Source organism: Sceloporus occidentalis, unplaced genomic scaffold (assembly GCF_023333645.1).
Source record: "Sceloporus occidentalis isolate IW3139 unplaced genomic scaffold, rSceOcc1.0.p SCAF_262, whole genome shotgun sequence".
Lineage (NCBI taxonomy): Eukaryota > Metazoa > Chordata > Lepidosauria > Squamata > Phrynosomatidae > Sceloporus > Sceloporus occidentalis.
Window position 1 is genome coordinate 754,680 of NW_028317242.1, and position 26,295 is coordinate 780,974.

At 42.1% G+C, this 26,295-nt stretch overlaps 1 protein-coding gene across 2 annotated transcripts in view; it reads left to right on the forward strand.

The window, feature by feature from the left end:
• LOC149275854 (calcipressin-1-like) overlaps window positions 1-22,475 on the forward strand; it is a 43,102-nt gene extending 20,627 nt beyond the window's left edge. The window contains exons 1-4 of one of the 2 annotated variants that reach the window (XM_089504236.1): window positions 15,235-15,321; window positions 18,106-18,279; window positions 18,633-18,792; window positions 22,297-22,475. In XM_089504236.1, the coding sequence (XP_089360362.1) occupies window positions 15,235-15,321; window positions 18,106-18,279; window positions 18,633-18,792; window positions 22,297-22,475 (600 nt within the window). Of the gene's footprint in view, window positions 1-15,234; window positions 15,322-18,105; window positions 18,280-18,632; window positions 18,793-22,296 lie in introns of those variants that run through there. The other variant, XM_089504237.1, reaches the window with a different exon arrangement.
• Window positions 22,476-26,295: the final 3,820 nt, after the last annotated feature.

Here is a 26,295-nt window from a genome sequence, read left to right on the forward strand (position 1 = left end):
TTTATTTATTTATTTTTAAACAAACAGCCATTTTTTATGTAGTAGTAAATAGGTAGGTTTGATTCACTACCAAAGCTTGCTCTGGATCCACTTAATGGTGCTCCATGGCTATTGTTGGATTGCAACTCCTATCATGCCCACCCAGTAGCCAGCTGAGATCAGCAGTTGTAGGACCTTGGCTTGCGTGACTGGTTGGTGTCCCAGTTTATGGCGTTGATTAATGTGGTTATTTTCTTGATGATGGAAAAAATATATTTTGAAACCATGCACATCCTTTTTGCAATTTTGAGGATGTTACATGGCATATCCAGCGTTAAGTAATATCTGCCCGTCATGCACAGCACAGCATTTTTTTTAGCTTGTCTGGTTAACACTTTTTTTTTTTCTGTATCCTTCTTATTCAGGGTCTTCTTTTGACCCCGTTCATTAAACAGCATTACAGCAACAGGTATTAAATGCATTCCCTACTGCCTAGGCTGGGGGGAAAAAAAGCTGAATTAAAAATGCGTTGGACATATTCCCCCATCAATTCCACCCGAACATGTCGCCAAACTGTAGCAATGGCCATAAAGCAGAGATTTAATATTCCGTTCTATGTATACACCCTGAACTTGTATATGGATATGTGCTAGACCACAAATATGGTCTCTAATAAAACCAAATCTAATGGCAGTAACGGATAAGTTCAGCCAGACATATCTCCTCCAGGGGTAATGTCAGTATAAGGTGACACTCATATACGTTAATGTACATGTAATGGCTGGAGTGTCCCTTTAAAGTAATGAAACAGAGGCTTTCAGATCAAGAAAGGCCTTGGGTTTTGTACCACCTCTATCCGGGATAGAGAGAGTGAATGAGAGTGTGAAAGAATGAGTGAATGTGGGCTTCGGACAACAAATTTCATTTTATAATTTAACCTTCCCGATTTTCATCTGAAACAAAGGGGCAGGGAACAGAATTCGGGGGGGGGGGGCAAAAAAACATTTTTGGGTTTGTTTGTTTTTTGGCCCATTTGCACATGTCTATTAAATATGAGAAACTTAACCCCTGCATTCTCTGACCATAAGTGAGAATAATCTGGGGAAAATGTGATAGGTATTTGTACCGGACCATTTGCTTTGTGCCGTCCCCATCATTTCTTCGGTTTCTCCCACTGATAATGTAATCATGCCGTATCCTTTATACTTTCACCAGCAGGTTAATGTTCATTCAGTCGCGTTTACATAGTTGTGGATTTCTGAGCATTTGAGACGCGCTGCCTTTTAATTGTCCCCATGTGGATGTCTAATGTTTTGAAACATAACCCTCCCTCGCATGAGTTTGTAACATATGGTTCCTATATGGCAGATGTTCCATTCCCAGTGAAACCGAAAGCACTTGTTTGCAACAAATGAACACTTACTGTGGTCATATTATGTTTAAAAGAATTTCTGAGCCATGTGTCCAACATTTTGGAGAACGCATGTTGCGGCCCCTTAGTAAAGGGTTGGACGGCTCAGGATTTCGAATGGTCGTTCTTCACGAGGCAGCCCTAGCAGCGATGGAAATAAATGTAATTCCTTCTCTTGCATGTTTATTCGCGGACTTTATATTTATTCTGAAGTTGCGCAAATGTATTAGGCTTATTTTTTTATAGTATTTATGTTCGTGGCTATTTTTTTTTCCTTCTACATATAGTGTATTGGATGCGTGCTCGAATATGTAAGCTCCCCGCGTTTACGTCTATTCGCTAAAGCCAGAGTTTGCAGGAGAGTTGCAGTTTCCGTTCCTAGATGTCACTATGAAGGGCCAACCTTGGTGAGCTTCTGCTTCGGGAAGGGCTTTGCCGGCCCTGTGTAATGTATAGGTAAATCATTATACAGGGTCAGCTCGGCCTCTTTGCCGTAGAGACCTGTCAGTGTTGGCCTTTCATAATAGTGAATGAGGGAATTGAAACCACGGCTGTCCTCACAACTCTGTTTAGTGAATACACCCCACCATGTGCCTATTAAAACGAACTGTAACTCGCAGCCAGTTGATAACTCGTTGAGGTTAATTAGAATCCTTCGTCGTTAGGAAGCCTTCTTGTTAAACCCTGAGCTTTGTGATACTTTCTGTAGACTCTCAATTAAACCCAATGCACAATTATGACGGCGTCTTAAAACAGAGCGCCTGACAGTCAGCGGGACCTCATTCACGAGATAACCACGTTAAGAGAGCAAAACTTCAGCCTCTATTGACATGCGTGACGGCTTCAAGCTACAAACTTACCAGCAGGGAAGGAGGAAAGATGACCGTTCCACATAGTCTGCCCGGATATAACGCTTTTAGAACGAAATGTCAAAAACCCTTCCTAGAAATAATTGTTTATAATGTTAAATTATTAGATCATTCATTCAATGCTCATGTGACAAAAATTCCAGCACCGGTAGGCTGTTGTCCTAGAAACGAATGTCTTCAGAGTTCTGTTTTATTTGAATGCGATTTAAACCTTCAGAGGAAAGAACAAAACGAAAGTATACGTTTCTTCAGTAGCAATTCTATAATTCCCTACAGCTCATAGGTAGCTCATGACACGTCCAATACGAAGAGTGACATCATTTGTCTGGTATACAGAGTAGACCTTGGTTGGCGTGGATGGAACCTTGGCAGAAACATAGTGTGGATGGGGTCAAAAGTGATAGAGGTCGAGACTCGTACCTGATTTAATCTTGTTGTCAATATTTCTCTTTCTATATCATCATACTGTATTTTCCGTAATACCGAGTATTAGTCGGGTTCTTGATCAGTGTGCATGTGACGCTAGATTTCCATGCTTAAAAGTCATATATAATCACTCTTGAGTCATATATTGTATGGGGAAATACAACTTGCCATAAGCTTTTCATTACATACAAACCAAACCATTATGTAATAGAGTCTCGTGATCCTGGGCTTTGGCAGCAACCACAGCTTGAAAAATCCAAATGTTCACAATTTGGGAAATTGTTCTGCTGAAACCAAGTGAAGCCACGACGTATTGTTGCTGGTGAAACAATTAATTTAAATCCTCACGGGTAAAAAGTGTTAGATGAAATATTATATCTAGTCATTTGTCTAGAACACCCAAAATGTGTGGGTTTTTTTGTTTGTGTTTTTTTGGTTTTTAAGAATTCCAAACCTGAACAAATATGAATTATTAGAAAATATTCAAAAATGTGACTAATCGGTAGAAACTAGAGAATCGTGTAAAACAGGGCTCGACAAATCCCGGGCAGAGGTCATCATGGCGGAATTTGGCGGTTGCTACCCGCTTTCAAACCTGTCTGTGTTCCATGGGAGTTACTGTATAAGAAGACAACGCTAGCCTTTCCTGATGCGTACGTTTTTCTATGTTTTGGCCAGTTCTAGATGTTGAGGGAGCCCAGGGTATAGCTACTGTTGGCACCTTAAATATGGATACTTTGGCAACTGGAGCTCAAGACCGACATAGAATTATTCAAGCTCTATTATTCCTGCTGTGTAGAACCAGAATTAAATAAATCAATTTAAAAAAAAAAAAAGTCATAGATATATATTTTTAATTTTTTTAATTTCAGATATTTAGTAAAACAGTGTTTCTCTAGAACTCTCAGATATCTTTACCTAAAAAAAAAAAAAAACAATAGTACCAGGAAGATTGCGCAACATGGTGTACAAATTCCATTCCCAGTTGACCTGCTCTGACATTCTGCAGAACACATTCAGCTTTGCTGGCGTTCAGCGATGCAGAACATCTGAATATTTATTATTGTCTCCAAATGAACGTTTATTCAGATCAGTCAGGGAATTGTTTGCTCGATTACATTTTGGATCTTTTTTTTTTTTTCTTTCTTTCTTTCTTAGGGGGGGTGAGCTCCATTGTTAAGCTATGGCAAGGAAACCTGCGCCAGCAACTTGAACTAGTCAGACTTATTTGTAACGATTAAACTAAGACGGGGCCTTAACTGTAAACGATTCAGGATTCAAATAATACTCGACATTCACAATGAAGTCATGAAGTCATGCCCTTATTGTTCAATAAAAGCACCATTGTATAAGTAGGTGGATGTATTCTTATCCTACACCTCATCAGATACGTATAATTTATGTAACAGACCAAGGCCGTTTTCTGCATGTACCAGTGTGTCTTAATGTCAATTTTGTATATTGTCGAATTTAATATTAGTGTTCAGGCTGTAGTATCTGCTGAAAATGCAATCAGGGCTTAAGTGGTCATTCATGGGCCAGGGTGACAGTCACAAGGCAACGCTGGCACTTTAAGGCCGGTGGCTGCCCAATGAGATAAGTGCAGCCCGACAGGGTGGGGAGCAGCCACGCCCCCTGTCTGCAGAAAGTAGAGCCTGATCCGAAGAAGCCGGGCTTCATTGGGAGATTCTCGGTCAAACCCTGGGAGTCACTAGATGTGTCTGCAGCTGCACGGGTTAAAATTAACCATTTATTGATGTTACTGTTATGTATGTCACATGATTTCTGCACCCGTGTCCGTTACCCAGGCTAAAAACAGCATGTACAGGAACAAACTCCCCAGTATGGTAAAACGAGAAATAAACTTGCTTTTTTTTGTTCTTGTAACAAGGGCTCTTCTTTTTACCTCCTGAACAATGGAAAGGAAACAAACCCACATGATCTCACCATTGAATGAAATGTGTTATTCATTTAGCAGTTTCCTTGTATTTTTTATGTTTGTTTTGGGGTTTTTTTAACTCTCCCTGGGCTTATGTGCTGTTTTAATATGGGGGCTTTTGGGTAAATTGTTTGCTATTAAAACATTCAATTTAGGGGTTGTTGGAAAATTGCCTTTGAGTAATGTTCCCCTGTTACCACTAGAATATTAATGGAAAATGCAGTGACTTGAATGTCTGGACTCAATTTAATGTTGGCTCAGCCCCAAAAATGTGTTACCCCATCAGCTGTCATTGTGAATGTAATACACTTGGGTGAAAAACCCCTCTGGACCAATGCAATATTTAGTTAATGTATCCCAATACCTTTTCAGATCTTGTTTAATGTGTTCATTCAGTTTCTTCTAGAATGTTGGCTGCCGGTCATGATTGTTGTAGTTCCATTACTGCTAAGAACTTTCCCATCGGGCCACAACAGTGTGTACTTGGCTCTTCTGCCACCCACTGTCCCTAAGAATTGATGATCTCTCTATGGTAGGGAATGCTGGGGTGATGGCCGGTGGCTTCACATAGGATGTAAAGTTGCCGTGTCAGCATTATCTAGCAATGGCAGGCCCTAGGGGTCGGATGCGGAGGCTGCTGGGTAAATGTGCTTCTCAGCTCCTCTTCCAGAGCATCACACGTCGGTAGCCACTGCTGGGTCATAATTTATAATTTATAATGGGTTTGTGTTAGATTGCAAGCTCTCAAAACCACTTAGGTCTCTTCTTCGGCCTGAACGAGATACTTAATAAATTCCAGAAGCTTGCAATCTGATATCATTCACTTTTTTACCAGATTGGCCCATTTTCTTTCCACGGCTAATGCAAGGCACCAGTCCGTGCCGCCATCTTTAAGTGTTGACTTCATATCGTAGGATAGCTCTATCTGCATCCAAACCGAGCGTATATGATGTTGGGAGTTGCAGCCCTTTCCCTGGGGTGGTCTGATCCCAGACGCTTGGTAGCCATGTTAATGAATTGGTTTAATGCCAGTTCTGCTGTGTGCTGCAAAGCTGCGCAATAATAATTTGATTGAGTTAACCGTAGAAGACCCGAGAGTGTTGAGTGATGAGTTACAGAACCGCGCACACTGCAGACAATCGCTGTGTTAAGATAAGTGACGCTGTTTTGAAACACAATGATCCAAGGTACTTTCCACGAGGTTCAGTACGATATACGAGCGTCTATTAGGAAGAAATAATGGCAGGCTTTGGTTTTTTTTCTAAGAAACCGAGCTCCGTGTGGTCCTGACACATAAATCTATCGCTTTTTGGCATCAATGGAGTTACTCAGGATGGGGAGGGGATGTTTGTAGGAAATTAAGAAATCCGAATACAACTTTTGGAAAATAAAAACTATTTCCCTGGATGAAGAAACTCCACTTCTAGGAATAGATAGATATAGATCTTATATATATTAGACCCATACGCATGCTTTTTGGTCTGGGGAATTTTGGGAATGGCTTTCACCCGCTCTGATAAATAATACATTATTATTATTATTTATTATCTTTTATTTATATAGCACCAACAATGTATGCAGTGTTTCTTACAATACATAAATTCAAGAAGTATGAAGATACTGAGACCAACTGATACATTCCTGCCAAAACCCCAAATCCTTTCCTAGAAATAATTCTTTAGTTATTTAAACGTTTTTGCCTCGTTGATACTTTGTACCGGGAACACCTAATTGTCATGTGACGCAAAAGCAGCCATTCATAGATTGTTTAACGCAGCTTCTGTGCTGACGAACGCACGGCTACGTTTTCCTTTTCTTAACATGCTAGAGAGTTTAGTAAATATTTTATCTAAGTAGCGAGCACCTCTAACCCTCCTGTCCTCTGGTTTACCTCTTAGCATTGAAACCGTCCTAAGGAGAAAAACTTTTGTGACCGCTGCTTCTTTGTGATTGGAGGCTACGGGTCAGATATTTTTCTCGATATACAGCATTTTTAATTATTCTCCCCCCCCCCCCCACAGTGAAAACCCTCGTCTGGGTGTTCTGGTCTCGGAACACTAAGCAAAAACAAATCTCTGCGCTCCGTAGCGTTCGCCAGACCAGCCTGACGTTGAATAATCGCGATCTCATGGATGTCTTAAAATCTATTCACTGCCAACAGTTAGAACAGAGTTTACCTCTTGACCTAATCGCGGCCGGCCTGTCGGCACCTGTTGGCACCTCAGAGGGAATATGCCCTTTTTCCTCCTCGCTGTAATCCCCGGTGTCCCTTTTTTTGCCATGCATGGGTACGTCACTATCTCAAGGGAACGAGATCAAAGCTGCCCGACGAGAGAACACGGCAGAAATAAACGGCCCTCAGCGAGGCTGTGCCCTGTGGAAATTTGTGTTTTGAAATGGTCACACAACACAGCCTAATCAGGTGCGTGCGACAAAGAAACAGCTCCGGGCAGTTATATATAGCATGGTGTGTACTCCATAACCGCACACTGTAACATGGCCTGTGCTGGTCGGCGGATCCTCATAGAGCATTGTTCTGAGCATGATGGTGGCTCCTTTTGGACAGTTTAATGTTCTTGGCAGCCCCATTAATAAGAATGCGTATTAAAGTATCCCTAACCCTCTGCGGGCACTTTAATATGTATTCTTCAAAACAAAAACAGGGGGGGGGGGGGAGTAAAACACTTAACTGACCGAGATGTTGCAGCCCTGCTGCTGCAGCTGCCTTCATGCTCCTCCCTGGTTCTTGCCACCGATTGGCTGCTTCTTTAATTTGCAAAAGTAACACCACCAAAAATATACAGGGAGACCACCGCTATAGTGTATGCTAAAGTGAATGTGATTGCTGGAGTCTCCTTGTAAAAATAAATAATAATATATATAAATTCATAAATAGGAGCCATTTATCTCTGTCACAGCCCCCCACTGTCAGGGCAACATGGATCAGAATTGAACCCCGTCACTGTTAACTTGTTGGCTGAAAAGGTTACTTGATAAATTTCTAGTAAATGCACCGTCATTAAAATAACATTAAAGAAAAGTCTGTTGCTTTTAATAGAATATCCATTCTTAACAGCGTTTTATCTGATGACAGGGCCTGCTATTAACCCTTTGAATACCAGAGGGGTGAGCACTGCCAATGTACATGTAGGAATTTAGCTTTAGACTTGTTCTGAGAATCGCTTCCCCGCATGCATGTGGCTGGCTTTTGTTGATGATGTTGCTCTGTTGCAGGGCATCCATCGCACTTTAAACCCCTGGCGCCTCCTATTGCACAGCCAGGTTTTGGCTAAATGATTCATTAGTCATTTTTGTTTCCCTAGAATAATCTCAGCCGGTGCGTGATTATATTGTCAGCAAATATCGGCCTCTTGAATATTTATGTTTTCAGCTTACTTGGAAAAATGGCACACCCCACAAATGCGTTTTTAATTATATGTGTATGTGAACACACGTAGAGATCAAGACATGTAAAACCTGTAATTGGGGTCCAGAAATAAGCAGTTGGTTAACCTGCCTGGCATAATTAAATAAATTATAAGGAATAGCGTTACCAGATTTAGAAGTGAAATAGTTCCATGCGGCAGGTAGGGTATTAAATATTTTCCGATTGTTCTGAGCTATATGAACTACATAGCAGTCATGTTAACGCATGGTTTAGTGTGATGAAATTAAATGCTAAATCGGTATATCCCAACAGGGATTGTGAAAATATATACATACACATTGTATATATCAGGACATAACAATCATTTGTTCCTTAGCAGGTCTAAAAATTACCTAGATGAACACGGTACACATATTACACCGTGTTGTGACTTCTTCAACAAAAATAAAGCCAAAATGGAGAAGCCATGTATGGAAAAACTAAGTACACCCTTACTGCTTCCATAGAAGTTAAGATGCTAAGTAGCTGAGCTTTTTGAAAGGAATTCAAGTGTCGTTGGTAAAAATATATATTTTTTACCTTTGCCTAAAATTAGAAAGCTTAAACTTGGGGGCAGTGGGCAGACCCCGGAGAAGAAAGCCAGGATGGCAGGGATAGGGAACCAATTTATGTCCATCGTACCCCAAGGGGTGCATCCCACAGCCTTTTTAATTTACACAAAGCTCTTTGGTTAAAGTGATGGAGATTTTTTATTTTTTTTTAAGGTGTTTATGGGATTTTTTTTTGTTTTTGTCTCTGTATTTCCATGCTACCTTCGTTGGTGCTATTAACCTATAAGCCAATGGCATCATCATCCATGAGTTTCGTGCAACGTCAATTCTCTCTTATGATGTGACATCAGCTATCTAATGAACTATGCAAAGTTATTGGGTACCATTGAGCCTTTTTAGTAGGAAGGAAATGTGAAGCGTTAAATCTGCTTGTTGGCCAAGGAACTTGAAATGGCTCCATTGGGTAATGGCCTTGGCATACTAAACTCAGATTACGGTTTGTTTTTTGGGGTGTTGTGACATTGTCAACAAGCAAAACATCTTTACTGGAATGTAAGGTCGTCTCCAACTAAAACTAAATAAATAGTATTTTTGTGCTTTGATTTTTAAAAAGCAATAATAATTGTTTCGTACAACGTTTCCAAAATACGTCCAGTTTGGTATTCAAAAATCTCCTGGTACAGATCTGGAAGAGAATTTTACTGCCAAAATCCCAAAACGTTTCAGTGGACTTTTCTGCTTGCGTACACATAAACAGCTGGCTAGGATTTGGGAACCAGAGTTTTATCTTGTTAGGAAACCGGAGGAGATGGCTCCACGGAGATCAATGAAAAATAATAATGTTAAATTGTAGCAGTGAATGGCATGACACCCTGAATCTACCCACTCATGAATGGACCCACTGATTTGCCCAGACATTGTCACACCACTTCAGGTGCCCAAATTGGGATACCTGTGTTAGGTGTTGTGGCCAGAGGTGGGTGCCGGTTCAAAGGCCCCAAAGAGCACATCACGGGAGCAATAGCACAGACCTCAATCTTACAGCTCCTTTAAGACGGGGATAATCCCTGATGCCCCCCAAAGCAGGTGGTTCAGCGAACAGGGACAGCGCCTGAATATAAATACTGCCCTACTTAAACCAGGACACATGGGAGGTATGCATTGTCCCTGCCATAAGCCTGAAACCAGTCACTGGTGAACTCCAAAAACATAGCGTGATATTAGGCATCTGAATGTGATCCGATTAGTGACCTCGTACCAGATATCGCTCGCTTTCCTGTGGGTTCTCTTATCAGCGAGCTTTTACTCGTAGTGCGACCGGACGTGGCTTACTGTTTCCCGGTTCTTGCCCCATTTTTGTTACATTCTAGAGCTTCTGAAAACATTGTTACCAGTGTTGCCTCACCATATCCATATATCTCACTTTCTTTTTGCCCGTTCCTCCTTTAAATAGCGCAAAGGGTTACCCTGGAACACAGAACTGTATTTACTTTTGAAGTCATCCTTGACGGAGACCAAGAATAAAATAAATCTCATTATTCTCCTTGTCTGTATAAAAAAATATATATATCTGAATTTATTTTCTTTTAACAGCACTGAGGACTTTTTCAGTTTGTCTTAAAAATATTCCATAACCATTTGCCAATTAAGTCAAAGCAGCATTAGCCGCTAGAAGTTGATTTGGGTTGAAGCATTCAGTACTTCTTCAGCCCAGTTAAGTCAGGTCTGCTTAGTGCAAGATGATATTCAGGGAGTCTGAATAATTGATAAAGTTTCCTTAGATTAAGTTTCCCCACCATTATTTAGCTGTCAACTCCATCCGTGACGTTACTTTTCCATGATCTTTTTTTTTTTTTTTTTTCCTTTTCTTTAGCATTTGATGGAAATTAAAATGTAGAATGATTTCCACAAAAAAACAATCTTGTACAAGTTTCCATTAGCCTCTGAGGGTCCTCTGAGCGATCGAATGCATGGCTTAATCACGTTGTTGTTGACGATAAAAAGTTGAGTGGCTTCAATTTAGTTGTCTCAGAAATTAGGCCAAGAAGGTGGAATTGCGTGAGTTTCGCGAAAAGGACAATCAGAGAAGAATGTAACCTGTCGTATGTGATGGACGCAATCCAGCTTTTTGTGGCCGTGGAGGACGATTCCGGTATAAATAATACTTAAAACCAGAAGCGATATTTCTTTATAAACAGAATGCCGAGGACGGTTTTACGTCGTAAAGATCTCAAAACATTTTAACGAATAACATCAACAGAAACAAATCGTTGCCAATACCTCTCAACGGCCTCTGAATTATGTATAATCACCGATTATATTTGAATTAAATGGCTCCCACGGAATCCGCAGCGCCGTGTAGTAAATCCGTGTAAGCAAACTGGATGTGTGGAGGACGTTGGTTGTAGGGAGATGGGAACCTGAAGTAATTAAGAGAAGAGTCACTTTCTCCCAGGGTTCCTTCTTCTCTGTTATTCACACGCACGTTGCTTGTGATTTACATTTTTCAGCTTTGTTACAAATGTCTTATCCTGCTTTATGAAGTAGGCTTATGCCCATTGTCCATGTACCGGTCACCTTTTGTAATTTTATCGGACAGGATTGTCCATTGAACTTTAAGCCCATAGTGTCCCCTTTGGCTGCTTGGCTCTTTGTCTTGTGGTTCGGTGGAACACGTGTTTGTCAAGCTAATGTTCCGCTGTCCCAGACAGATGCTGATGGGGTTTAATTCAAGCCCTGCCACCAGGGGAGAGGAATTAAGGCCCAAACTCGCTCTCTCTGTGCCCGCTTCACCTGGCAAGTGCTGCCTGCTTGGCGATGGCCACCGGTCAACGAAGCAAGCAATGCTTCTGTTTTGTGCATACAACGAGCAGACGGGCACAGAGATGCTTGTCTCGGAATGCTGTAATGTTGTTCGGTCACTTGCCGTATGATCGCTTTTAGCTTTGTTTTGCTATAAAGAGAGAGATCCTCCGTAATGCTTGTTATAAAATGCCCATTACTTCGTATTTTGTTATCATGGTTCATGACTTCAGAACCGCCGGCTGCAAGCGGTGAGGAGTCCAGCACACAGACTGCTGCCGAGCTCTTCGTTGGCCAGCCCTGTCTTAGGTACACAAGACGCATTTTAATGCTTGTTTAACCAAACCCGCATGTGTTTATAAGCCCTCATCATGTGTCTGATGGAACACCTGTTACCGCAGCTCATTTTCATTTTATTTTCCTTTGTTGTGTGCATTTGTCAGTGCGTTAGATGGAAAAACTTCTCGGTATTTAACTGGAAAAAGAAAACTGCTAAATTGTCTCGGTTATGGCAAATGGTAGTAAACACTAGAGCTCCACTTCCTTACCTGGAGGCTGCCTCCGTTCCCGTGTTGCCCTGGGTGAGTGTTCGCCCAAGCTGCCTCCTATCTCCGTTGAGAGATCTTATTGTTTCTGCCAAGAAGTGTGGAGGACAGAGGATACATGAATGGCTTAACACCTTAATAAGCACCGATTAAAGTTGGTTAAGGTCTGTGGCATCTGCTTAGTCCCCCATATTCAGGCCACTTTCTGAAACCCTATCTTTTATTATCCATGAAGAAAGAGCTCATTTATGTTGGAGACCCACCTTACGTGTTTCTTATGATTTTTATGATTATCACTCTATTCTCACCTTTAGCCGCGCGGTACTGAAGGGATCTCCAGCTCTATTTTGATGTTAAGTGCACCTGGGTCAATTTTACCCGGACGCATTTTATGGCATTGAAGTCTTTGCAGGCATTCTAAAGTTATTGAAGGTAAAACATCAGGCTTTTGTCTCTCGGTTCCCATACCTGTCTTTACAGAAATCAGGAAGCATTCATGTATACGCTTCTTTGCACTTGCTCCGCAGCACTCCCATGGAAATGAGAGGCGGCAGCAACAGCCAATCACTGGTGTCAGAACACGGATATTTTGCTGGCATTCGTGTGATTGGCTTCTGCTTCTCCTGCTAATTTCAGTGGGGATGCTACAGAGCATGTGCAGGTACATGAATGCAGGTACACTTCCTGCTTACACAAGAAGCAGTCGGGGGAGGAGTCAAATGAGAGAGATAATCTAATAATTAAGGAATTATGCACCGATTTACATTCCATGCAGAGTGCATTCTAACATGCATTAACAAATGAAAAATATAATGTTGGAAAGTTACTTTAAGCGGATGTTTAATAAGATGAGGGGAAGTACTACACCGTGATCTGTGGATAAGTGGGTGAACGATCAATAATAAACCATGGATATGGCTGAGCCTCAGCGCGTTACGTTTTATTATGTACTAAATTTCCACCTGTCCTGTGTTGGTAAGGATTTACTACGCCGTTATTCAGCAAACTTTGTGGGCGCTTTAAGGCTTTTTATGTTCTCTGTCATTTCATCTTTGCAAACAGGAACAGCGTTGGCATTTATTTAACACTCGTCACCTCCTCGGGGAGTTCATTTAAGGTCCGTGTCAGACGACGGTCTATAGTTTCTTTGTCTTTGGAGGACCAGGGGAATTAGATTTGTACCTGTGTTATTTGTCAGCGTGGTTCTTGTCATGCCGGCTCCCGGCGCATCAGAACTCTTAAAGCAGCACATTTATTTTTGCTGCTAAAGGGACCGTTTTCACTGACTGGCCGACTAAAGAAGGCGGCAAACAGTACTTTAATATGCATTCTTCAGAAACAAACCAAAAAAAAGAAACTTTTTAGATAAAAGCTGCAGCCCAGCAGCTGATGTCCTCCCTTTTTGTTTGACATCTCTTGCCACTGCTTGGGTACTTGAAGCAGTCAGGTCGTGGCAGGCAAATGCTTCTAATGAAATCAAAGGGGGTGCTTGCTGCACATGTGCCGCCTGCCGGCCCCCGGACAGTGCTGCCCGTGTCACCGTATTCCTGAGCTGGTGACATGGACTTGTCAAGTCGCAGAATCCAGACACAACTTGAAACAAGTTTCACTGTAACGTTCGATCCGCCTCGTGTTTATTTTCAAAAAGAACGCCGCATGTTTTGTATATAAAACATTTCTAGAAACATCGCTTTCGGCTGTCCTCGGGGTACTTGGAATGAACTAATAGGTACGAAGTGAACATTCTCTCGCTGGTGGAATTGTGATTCTTACACATTCAAGGAATCGTGGCCTGGTTTCAGCGTAGCTGGATGTCCTGTGCTACGTTCATTCCCTCGCTTTTATAGCCTGTCTAAAATAGTCCATTGGGTCGTAGAAATGTGTGAATCAGGCGTTCTTCATAGTAAAGATGGCCCTTAACTTGTGCCACAAATCATTCACGCACATTCTACCCAATTTATAGGTCTGATATTAGGTGGCATCCTGGCACTTGGCTTCGGTGCCACTGTATACAAGCCAATGGCTTTGTGGGGGGGGTTATGGGCACCTTTGGCTTCATCTAATTGTCTATAGATTTTCTGATTGATATAAATCTGTATCAACAACCTTAACGGTGCCTCATTCATAGATTTACTCAAAATTCTCTCCCTTTAATTCAAACCTTTAAATATGTTGCCAATATTCACCAGTAATGGCTTGTAATAACCCCAAGTTTATATTTTGAGGTATTTATTAGTATTGCTGTAATGATTATGGCACAGAGACTGCAGAATATAATCGTAGCGCAACTTCTATTTTAAATTGCTATCATGTAATAGTCTATCAGGTGTGCAATAATCTGTTTTTAGCTGTGATTGACCGCTGTGGTGTATTGTGTGTGTTAGCGTGTGTACGTGTACGTTTTTTTGCGCAGGGCTTTCCTCACCTGTTGTTTCTGTAAGTCAAATTGTTATGCTGTATACTACTTGTCATGTCCTGTTTACACTTTGTACAGCGCTACCGAATATGATGGCGCTTTGTAAAAACAATAACTATAGTGCCAGAGCATAAAAACGCCGCACAAAATGTTAACTGCTTCCTCAAAAACCTTTTATTTTACCAACGCAAGCCAAGTATTTCCCACTGGTGTCCATAATCCCAAGTAACGGTCTCTTATTTCCCCGAAATACACCTTCCGCTTGTGGCCGCATTCCCACTCTTTTAACAACTTCTTTTGTTCAAAGAATATATATATATATACACACACACACACACACACACACACACATATATCTCTAGAGACAGCAGAGTTGTTTGTGTCCGAGGCTGATGGCAGCGGCAGACCAAACATCTGGTTGGATAAGTATAATAGGTGTTGCAGTCCTACTTTTAGCTTGGACTGCTTTAACCCCTTGTGGTGTTACTGTCTAGAGCTGCGTGTTATTGTTTGTGCCCCCTCCCCTGTGACTGATAACATATTTTGCTCTTACATTTTCCATCTTAAGTCGGCTTTAAGGACTGCGCTGAAGAGCATGTTGTGTGAGTGCTGAATGGAATTACAAGCAGTGGAAACTATGTAGCAAGAGGGCTTGATAAAGCAACAAGCTATGCAAACCTCAGCTGTTTTTCCATCCTCCAAAGCAAAGTTAATTAGCATAGGGAAAGTGACTAAGGCTGACGTCACCCGTCCAGCTGACGGTGTGCTCCTGGCTGCACTTCTGCAGCCCCTTTCAGAGGAGGAGCTGCTCCGCTTCCTTATAAACTCTCTTTACTGTAACGCTAGCCCAGCCTGGGATCTGGAGCCGCCGCCGTCTCCTCTCTAGCCCCTTTAACCCCACGAGTAACATGCATTTCAGAAACTTCAACTACAGCTTCGCCTCGCTGGTAGCCTGCGGGATTGGCGATGACTTCTTCTACGAGAGCGAAGCCAGGGTAAGCCTGCAGTGATTGCCGGCACCGTCCGTTCACGCTGGGCTCGGTCTTGCCATCTACTCAGTCATTCATCGCATGTTGCAGTATTACGTTTTTTTTGTTCATAAATGGCTGTTTTTGTAATGATTTCTAGCGGGATTTTGGATGATCTCACCGCCTGACTCTTGATTAGAATTAACATAAATATAAGTATATGACGGGGTTCATTAAACCGTTTCCCCGTTTACTAGTAGGGGTCTCACTATGTACTGCTGAGAGGGGATGCGATAGAAACATTTATATACTTTTAAAGGGATTTAACAAAATACAGAGAGGGTCAGAGGCTTAGATGTAATAGAGGGAAGTTTTTCTCTACCGAAAGGGTGTTAGATAAATGGAACAACCTCCCAGCAGAAGTGGTAGAGTCTAATGCAGTGATGGAATGTAAGCTTGCATTCAATCTGCATATGGCTCCTGGAGACCAACGACTGATTAACGTCTGAGCCTTTACAGCAGGAAGGAGTATATGAGACCGAATGGATGTTATCTGCCATCGTATTCTATGTTTCTAGTCCAAGTTCAGCGAGGTCGAGGCGGTTGGCAGCTTTAGTCGTCTCTGACGCTCCTGTCTGGGGTTTGGTCTCTTACATACGACTGACATTATGAAACAGTTCTTTATACTGTAATGGAAAGTTGGGATTTAACCCTCTGGCTGCTAAAAAGCAATAACACTGTGCATTAGTCCTATCGTTTTTATTACAGAGCAGATCTTGATAAGGTTTAGGGCTGTGCTCCTTCTGCTGTTTTGGGATTACTACTCCCATCACCCTCAGTGACCATATTGTAACCTCTAGAAGATAAACCCTTATCCCAGAGTGCTGAGATTACGGACAATAATGTGATCGCCTTTATAAATCTGATTTATCGTTATTGATTTACATGGCGCCGTCATATTCTGCAGCGCTGTACAACGGGTAGACAGGGCATAGAAAGTAGTGCATCACAAAACAATGGACTTGCAGAAACCAAAAGATGAGGACGGCTCCTCAAAAGAGCTTACAATCTATTCTACTGAATTGCTCCAGCGCCCCCAGGTAGACACGATGGTATTCACTGAAGTCACTTTATCAGATATATCGTGTACTTTGGGCTTCATTGTGATGCAAATTGAGATTAATGTACCTACAAATAATTAGGACGGGAACATAACCCCATTTAGTGACAGAGGAGTCTACAAAGTATAACAACGCTTTGCTCGCTGCTTCAACCGACAAGGAGTTAATTCTTTATTTAGTGTAAATGATACAAACATTGAAATAATTGGTAAATGATTGGATTTGTAAGCGGTCGGCGCCCTCTATGGTGCGAGTGAAGAATAAACCATTTATTTTCATTACAAGACGTATGATGAATTGGTTGGCTTTATTTGGGTATTTGGACCCAGTATGTATCAGCTTGTGTGCCAGCTCGCTTCTTTAATACATAGTTCCTTGGATTTGTTCACCCCAAGTGGTCCAAAGCAACATACAACACGAAAGTAGATTATGCATATTTATTCTCATAAGAATTGTAAGAGTGTGAGATTTATTATTATATACTTTAAACAATTTAGAGGTATATTTACTTAATTTAGCCTTTGCAAACAGCAACCCCCAACAGTAGAGACTGATACAATCACAAATAGTGTGTGTGTGTGTATGGATGCCTGGATGTGTGTGTGTGTGTGTGTGTGTGTGTGTATGGATGCATGTGTGTGTATGGATGCCTGTGTGTGTGTGTGTGTATTGATGTGTGTGTATGGATGTGTGTATGTATACATCAAGCCCAGAGTAATGGCTTCTTCAGATACCATATCGGTTACAAAGAATGGTCTGAAAATGAATAGGCGCTTCTTGGTCGGGGACGTTTTTCTTCTTTAGCTCCACATTCTTTCCACAGCAGAGAAGTGACAGCTGTTTCTCTTTCCAGAAGGAGAGTGGCAGGTGTGATAATGGAAAAGTATATTAAGTTATTGTGCAGACTGTACATATAATTCGTCATCGTATCCTTAAATCATCGGCATTTGGGTTACGAGTCGGTGATGAATGTTCTTTACTGCAGAATGATACAATCGTAAGAAAGGAGGAGGGAAAAAAGGCTTTCGCTTTCACATTGCGAGAAGCCCTTTGTGTTCCCCAGGGGTCCCGCGTGTGGCTTACTGTAAATTGTCGGTTACTTTATTGGGATCTCCAGTTAAATGAGAGTTTCAAAAAATAGCATTTTTACCAGAAAATAGAAACCATCTTTTTTTTTAAGGGTACTTTTTATGATGAGCAGTGTGGGAGATGAGGATGCTGCGCTTTAACGTTTTACGGGAAAAGTACTTTAATGTGTGAAATATGCATGGTTTTTAGAAGCGGTTTTCTTTGTTGTTTTTTTTTTTTTTTTACTAATAAGAAAAAAAACGTAGGAGAAAAAAAACTATTCTGGGGCAGCTGAAGGTGAGGATCAGGGCAATGGGTGGCTGAGGACTGATTAAGGTCCAAGTCTTCACATCAGGGAATAATGGTAGATTGGATGGGTGGGATGGTTCTTATCTGCTGTCGGGTTCCATGTCTCTATGTAACCGCTGCGGAGTTAGTGACCAGTCCTGTTTCTTATCTATGGAATGGAATGACTGCTTGTCCATGGAACGATGACTTAGTTGGTGGGCAGGAACCTCCACAGCCTCCAATGTGTTTGTAGATCGAGAAGTCTGTTGTTCTGTATGACCGGAGAGGCTTGATACGATTTTCTCAAACGTATATTATTTTCTGTTTCTTCCAGACCAAATTCGAGTCTCTATTCAGGGCCTTCGACAAAGACGCCACTTTTCAGTATTTTAAGAGCTTTAAAAGAGTGCGGATAAACTTCAGCAATCCCTTGTCTGCTGCCGAGGCCAGAATCCAGCTGCACAAGAGCGAATTTCTTGGGAAGGAGATCAAGCTGTATTTTGCTCAGGTTTGACTTCCTATTTATTGTCTTTTTTGCATATTTTCTTAAATATTATCTTAATACGATGCTTACTGGATTTAACCGCCAGACACCGACCATTAGAAATACCCATCTATCTTTAAGTTCTAGAAAACACAAATGATAAGAGAAGTCTAGAACTGCATGGTAGACTTAAAGAAAAATAAAACCTGCCACAATCTGGTCTGCCCCATTAGAGTTCACTCGCTGTGTTACAGAAATGGTGTTTGATACCTAAATGTTTTTCGGTAGTTTATCTTCACATAAAGGATTGAATGTTAGTGAGTCTATGAGTAAGACGCTCTTATTCCCGTTGTTTTCCTTTTCCTTTTGTTTCGTAGACGTTGCACATAGGAAGTCCGCATCTGGCGCCCCCAAAGCCGGAGAAGCAGTTTTTAATCTCTCCTCCTGCATCTCCTCCGGTGGGTTGGAAGCAGCAAGAAGATGCCACTCCAGTGATCAACTATGATCTCATCTACGCCATATCGAAACTTGGCCCAGGTAGGCAGAGCCACCCCTCTAAGAGACATACTATGTATGTAGCAGCAGTAAACGTGTTAAATTGATGGGATTATGGGGCCCCCTAGTGGCTTGTTGCCATACTGCAGTACTTAATCCACTGGGTGATCTCACTTAAAACAAACAACTCCCACTAGTCGCGGGTAATATCACAAGTTACCCACTGCTCCAGGCTTCAGATAATACATACCCAAACTATGAATGGAGACGTATATTCAGTTTTTCCTATGAAATGATTATTCCCCCTCTGTGGTGTGCAGGGCATATAAACGTTGACAGATCTGTATTTTTATTCCCTCATGTGAATCTTAAAATCAGTCTATTGTCCCGGACACCTCCGCTAAAGAAAAATACCGTATTGGCTCGAATATAGGCCGCACTTTTCCCCCCCACTAACCCCAGCGGGGTTAGGATACAGATCCCCCGCATCCTAATCCCCGATACGCTCAGACCGCCTCCCCTGCCAGCACTTTCCACGGGGGGGGGGGGGGTGCCGGCACAGGGGGTTGTCTAAGCGCATCGTGTGGATGGTCACCGGCTGCGGAGGTTGTTTACCCGCATCACCGCAGCCGGTGACCGTCCGCACGATGCGTTTTACCTCTGCCCCCAAGACTTACCAGAGCAGACTCCCGGGTGTCTTGCGGGGCCGGCAGGGGACATCTACGCAATACACGTATACAACTTCCGGTGTACAAGTTATATACGCGTATTGCGTAGATGTCCCCCGCCGGCACCGCAAGACACCCGGGAGTCTGCTCTGGTAAGTCTGGGGGGCAGAGTGGCAGTATATCTCGGGGGGGGGGGGGGGGGGCGGTGGTAGCATATCTCGGGGGGAGGAGGAGGACGGTGGCAGCATATCTCGGGGGGGGGGACAGTGGCAGCATATCTCGGGGGGAGGAGGAGGAAGGTGGCAGCATATCTCCGGGGGGAGACAGAGTGGCAGCATATCTCTGGGGGGGGAGAGACAGAGTGGCAGCATATCTCGGGGGGGGGAGAGACAGAGTGGCAGCATGTTTTTTTGGTGCTTTTTTTAAAGAAAAAAACTTTTTGTTTAAAAAAGCACCAAACTTTTAGGGTGCGGCCTATATACGGGGGCGGCCTATATCCGAGCCAATACGGTATATATTAAAATATTCCGTAACCCTCTGCGAGAACTTTAATATGCATTTTTCCCAAATAAATGGTTTGACTGATTGGCTTTATGAAGCAGTCAGTTAGTGGCAGGAAAGTGAGTGTATCGGTTTCGGGGAGATTATATTCGGCCGAACACACCTCCTGCACACCGCAACATGAAAATGTAAAAGGAACACACTTACGATGGCTGGAGTTCCTGCCATCGTAAAGGTTTAGGCGTTCAGCGGTACCGGGAATGATGTTTAGATTGAGTAGGTGGAACCGCAGATGGAACAGCACCTTTAACCCCAGACCTATGCTTCTCAATAGCCGTTGGCCTTTAGCATGGAGACTGACTGCCAGAAGGAAACTCCTACGGGTCGGGGATTCAGGAACACTAATCATTCGTACACAATTAATGACAAATGTTCCTAACCTGTCCTATGGTCGTGTTCTTTGCCAAGCGTCTGACTAGCTACAAAACACAAAGTATCTAACCGGTTCACCCCAAGTAACCCAAGCAAGTTCTTCATTAAACCAGAATAACCTTTCCTGATAACTGCACACACCTTCATCTCCTCTGAGTTCTCCACTCCACACTTCATATTTTGGTGGTGTAAACATGATATGTCTTCGAGGAGACCACTGTGTTGGAGAATTAGTGAGGAGACTCACGTCTTTGTGCGATTCACAATGTTCCTCCAGACGTTTGACCCACCGGCTTCCTCTCGGAATGGTTGGTGGTGGATACAGTATGTCGTGGGTCACATCTGTCTGCATTCTGCACAACGTAGCTTTTAAAACGCCTTTGCCTTTAGGAGTCAGATACTCAGCTTAATAAATGACTGTGTGCCAGCGATGGTTTTAGTCTGTGAAAAGCAGAACATTTTAGCCAATTCTTACAGAAATAGCTGCTGCAATTAGACGCGTCGGGCCAAGTTTCCATTGTTTCCAGACTAGATCATTTTATTTTCTGCAACACCCCCCCCCCCATGTTCCGTTAAAAGACTGACAAACATCACGTATTTTTCCGCCATCCTTGTGCTAATGTGGGAACTGTTGGCAGGCTGTATTTCCAGTTCTTTGCTTACTCACTACAGACGATCTCTGAACGTTCTAAAAAAGATCTCTCGATGAAAGGAAAAATTACGATTTTAGTGGAGAAGTGGGAGAGGGCAAATTTTATTGGCGGGGGACTACCTTTTCCAATCTCCAAAATGTGACTCGGATTAAAGCTAGAAGAATTGCTGTTAAAAGGATTAACCGTTTGTGCATGGAGAGATTTGATACAATTATTTCTCCCCCTTATGCACAGTTTGCCCCCCTACCCCCTCCTATCAAGGGTCTCAAGCAGAATATAAAGGGAGTTTTGGTAAATTTCTTCCTGAATCGTCTCTCTTCCTGTAAAAAAAAAAAAAATTAAGTAATTTTGTGCATCCAGAAACTTCCCGCGGGAAATGACCACAGAATGTTTCCTTCTAATGCGGAGGTGTCGGGGTGGCGGATGCTGTTCCAGGTGTGCTCCTGTCTCCTGCATGTGATGCCGCTTTGTGATATACAGCAGATGCTATGTTTCAGAGTTTGGCAGAGACCTCTACTATCGAGATTACATGTTGTGTGCCGTCAGATTAATGCGACGTCCTGCTATGTGTGTTTGGTTCAAAACAGGCTCGCAATGTAGCATAATCAGAGACAAATATCACGCTCTAGTTGCATTTCTACAGAGGATCTGTGTCTGTGGGTTTAATACCTTAATTATTATCGGTAGCATCTGACAGCGTCCGCTTTCCAAACAATAGTTGGATTTGAGGAGCAAGCTGGTCTGTAGCGTTATAAACCCCCTAAATGTGTAAGGGACAGGATGAGGACACCCGGCCATCACACCTTTTTATGAGCTTGTTGGACAGACCATTCCAGAACCCATGGGCATTAATATTAGGGACCTATAACGGCCTCCAATTTCATGAACGACCCGTTCTACCGCTGATGTCTGTGTATGGAGACGGCTGCCTATGGGCTGATTTTATACGCCTGTTAGCAATGGATGCGACTAAAGCACCTAAACTCAATTTTTTGGTCATATCGTGTATTAAGGCACCTGAGGTCCTTCCTTCAAATGCTGCTGACAAGTAACAAGAAATGTCTGAGGCTTTCAGATACTGGATGCCTGAGCGTCTTATTAATATTTATGTCCAGTCAGGTGGGGGTGTGGAGCAGTGGAAAAGTGTAGATTCCCCCCCCCCTTCCCTTTAAAATACCATGTAAAGGGTATAATGGAAATGTTCTTTCATTGTGTCAGTGGGATCTGTAAATTGAATCTGTTCTATATATATATATATATATTTTTTTTTTTATTTTTATTTTCTTTTACAGGCGAACAGTATGAATTGCACGCCGCAACAGACACCACGCCAAGCGTTGTGGTCCACGTCTGCGAGAGCGATCCTGAAAATGAACTAGAGTTGGTGGAAGATGAAGACGGCATGTGCGGACCTAAACCCAAAATCCTCCAGACCAGAAGACCAGACTACATGCCCGTCCATCTGAGCTGAAGCGGAGCTCTCGGCAGCTTGTAGGGACGTGTCGTGTTTGATGAGCTATTTTACTGTCCGAGGGACAGGTGTCGCAGTTTTGGGACAGCAGCGGTAGCTGCTGAATTCTAATGCGACTCGGCAGAATAAAGCCAGGGTGTCACCCGTTTGCTTTTATTCCACGCCGGTCGTCGTTCTAGATTTCGGAATAGTTTGAGTTTTCTCCGACCCTCCCGTTCAGATGACTTGGCGCGGGGGGGAGAGGGCCGATAACGCTTGGGAGGCTTTTGTTTTGTTTCCTTTTCCCTTTGAAACGGTTGATCTGCAGGACCCGGAGGACTCTTCGATCGGTCATTCTTAGTAATCTACGCCTAAACTCGTTAGTTTATCGCATCTTTGTACCTCGCTGCAAATATGTATCTCACGTTGGACATCTCTCAGCTTTGGGATTGGAATCCTTTTTTATTTTATTGTATAATCAACCTTTAGGGAAATTCATTGATTTTATTGTATTTTTTTTTTCTTTGCATGGAAACTAAGGATTTTGTAATTAATTTTTTCCCTTGGTAATTACACTTCCTGAACATTTAGATGATTCTTCCTTTGCCCTGAGGTCTACAAGCAGGGACTATATTCCGAGTGATCTTTAACCTTTACAAAACACAACAAGGGAACCTGGATTACAATTTTCATGTTTTTTGTTTTTTTTGCAAAAAAACAATGTAATATTTATATTACAGGCTGCACAAATCCATTTACCTTCCTGTTGGTATAGCTTTCGGTATGGTATACTTCTATTTGGTTACAGTATGTTCTACGGATGATCAAAAGCCATGTTCTCTCGTTTTTATGCTCTACTTGGTGAACAGCTTTTTAGCAACTGAATCTAGATTCCATACGTTCTGTGATTTGTTTAAGGTTTACAGCATCCCCTCACTTTCCATGGTTAACAGGCATGAGCGAATTTTAAAAGGATGTGCAAAGCATGCTGGGAGATGTAGTCTGCCATAGCTCGAGTGTAGTATCGTTCCTTTATGATTTACGGTGATAGGGGGTTTGTCGAGTCATTTTCTAGCCGTGTGGTTACAGTTATCATCACCTTCTGCTTACAAAGGGGTTCGAACTGCTCAGTGTTACAAGACAAGACCCATCTCTTTCAGCCAAGCCTTTAAAGTCCGCTTTCAAACTGGAAGTATGAACTTCTCTTTTCAGTTTTATATGTGTATTATTTCACATAATAAAATCTCTTTGTATTAGCATGTCTAATCTGTGGCTTTATTCGACAATATCGTACACACTTGTTTTTTTTTTTAATAATTGATTTATATAGCTCCATCATATTCCGTAGCGCTGTACAATGGGACGTACTAAGTAGTATACTGTATAACATAACAATTTGGACCTTACAGGAACAACCGGTACAGAGGGCCCACTTCAACGAGCTTAGACAATATCTCCCTCTCTCTGTCTCTCTCTCTCTCTGATGTAAGACTGAAGATTGAGAGACAGATAAGTATCCGTAAGGGGCATCTAACGACAAGACCGGTGATGAGGATCTGATGTAGGAATTATTATTTATTGATTTATACAGCACCATGGGTTGTGTTCTCCATAGATCATGATGTTGGAGGTTTGGGAGTTAATTATTTCCCTCTGGATCGCCTGCCTTATCACCGTCCCTTTTTAAAGAGGAGCTTTTCCTTCTCATTACTCCCTTTATCATAACAAAATGAATTTAGTAAAGCTGCCTGTACTTTTTTGTTTGTCAATCAATGTAATTGTTAGGAGGAGTTTAGTTCTAAACCATCACCTTATGAATGTTAAGCTCCGTGGCAGCGTGTGGCAGGCCCAGTGCTTTGGATTTTTAATAAATATATACATTGGCTATTCTTATCTATACGTTCCATTACATAGAAACATAGAACGTGACGGCAGATAAGAACCAGTAGGCCCATCCAGTCTGCCCAACTTCTGAGTACTTTCCTTTAGTACAGGGGCGTCCAAGTTTTTTCTGCAGTGGGCCGCACTCATTTTTCACTGAGAGAAAATATGGCCTTTAATAAAATATGCAGATTAAAATAAATTAAATGACACAAAACCTTTACTTTTCCTCTCACTGATTTCTGGGCCTAGAAAGTTTTGTGACTACAAATGCAGGATTCTGGATAAGTAAAAATAAAATAGTTCTATTTATTTTAGCGATGCACTAAAATGAAAATTCTGGACCAAAACCGAAAATTCAGGGTTCACTTAGCCGAAACTGAAAATGACCCCCCACACATTTTAATAAAAGTAAGTCACACACCAAAATTGTACAAACAATTATTATTATGATTGTAAACAGCAATCTCAGGCATACCCAGATTCCAGCATGTACTGGTTGGCTGGGCATTGTCTTTTTTGTCCAATTTTAGTGTGTAACCACGCTTTTATTAAAAGTAACACACCACAATTGGACAAAAAAAAATCAACAATATGACTTGGCATGATAGGAGTGTGATTGCTAACAGCAAACACACTCTTTTTATACCCAGGCAACCAGTAAATGCTGGAACCTAGGCATGATGGGACTGTGATTGCTGTTAGCTACCACACTCCTATCATCCCAAGTCAGCCAGTACATGCTGGTACAGGGTGGCTGTAAGTGCAGACCCCATACTGCTGGCAGCATCAATACACAAGGGGGCAGCTAGCCGCACCTCGAGGTCCCGCGGGCCGCATGTTGGACGCCCCTGCTTTAGTACCTGCCCTTATCCTGTATCTAGCTTGGCCTTATGCCTATCCCATGCTTGCTTAAATGACTTTACTGTATTAACATCTACCACTTCTGGAAGGCTATTGCATGCGTCCACTACCCTTTCCGTAAAGTAATATTTTCTGATGTTACCATTAAACCTTTGCTATTTCTCCTTTTAAATAAACTCTCTTCCTTTATCTTGTTGATTCCCTTTAAGTATTTAAATGTTTCTATCATATCCCCCCTGTCCCGTCTTTTTTCCAGGCTATATAGGTTAAGATCCTTTAACCTGTCCTGGTAAGGTTTATCTTGTAGCCCTAGTTAGGTAATTATAGAATTTAAGAAAACTGACAGCCCCACGTTAGGGTTTTGAGGTTACAGTAAGAGTTACCTTGGTAAATATGCAGCATTTGCCATGGAAATTTATGAAATGTTCCTACTGATTGCATCACGTTTGTTATTTATGTAATCACTATGGCAACCAATGGAATATTCCGATTAATTGTACCATTCTTGGACACACACAGCTCTTGTTGTCCTTTTAAAGGAATGCATCTCTTTCTGATATTAAATGTCACAACATTCTGATTGGATTCTCTGGAGGTAAGGAGTGAGCAGCGGTTTTGTGTATGTGTGATTAAAATGTTGGCTGTATAACAAGTTGGCAACATATACAAAGCAAACTTTGAAAATGAATTAAGCATGGGGGCCCGGGTGTAATGCTTAAGACCCATGGAGTTTTAGTCCTGCTCCCCCTGATTCAGCGTCCTGTTTTCGTATCTACAAAAAAGTTCATTCTTAATATTCCTGCCAAATAATGTACGATAGCTAATCGTTTGAGCCTTTAACATGTTTTGCAAGGTGTATTTATACAATAAAACCAGCAGGTGGCGCTAGAGTGCTGCGCTTTAGAGTAATCTCACAGCGAATATGTTACATTTTATGTTTTATATAAGACTCTGTTATCAGCTGCTTCATATGCAGCTATGCGATATTTTTTTCTAAAAAAGATATAAATAACGTATAAAGACAATGTTTCCATTCAAGAGGCGTATTATAGAGTTCAAGCGTAGACACCTAAAAGAGACGCAACATTTCCAGAGG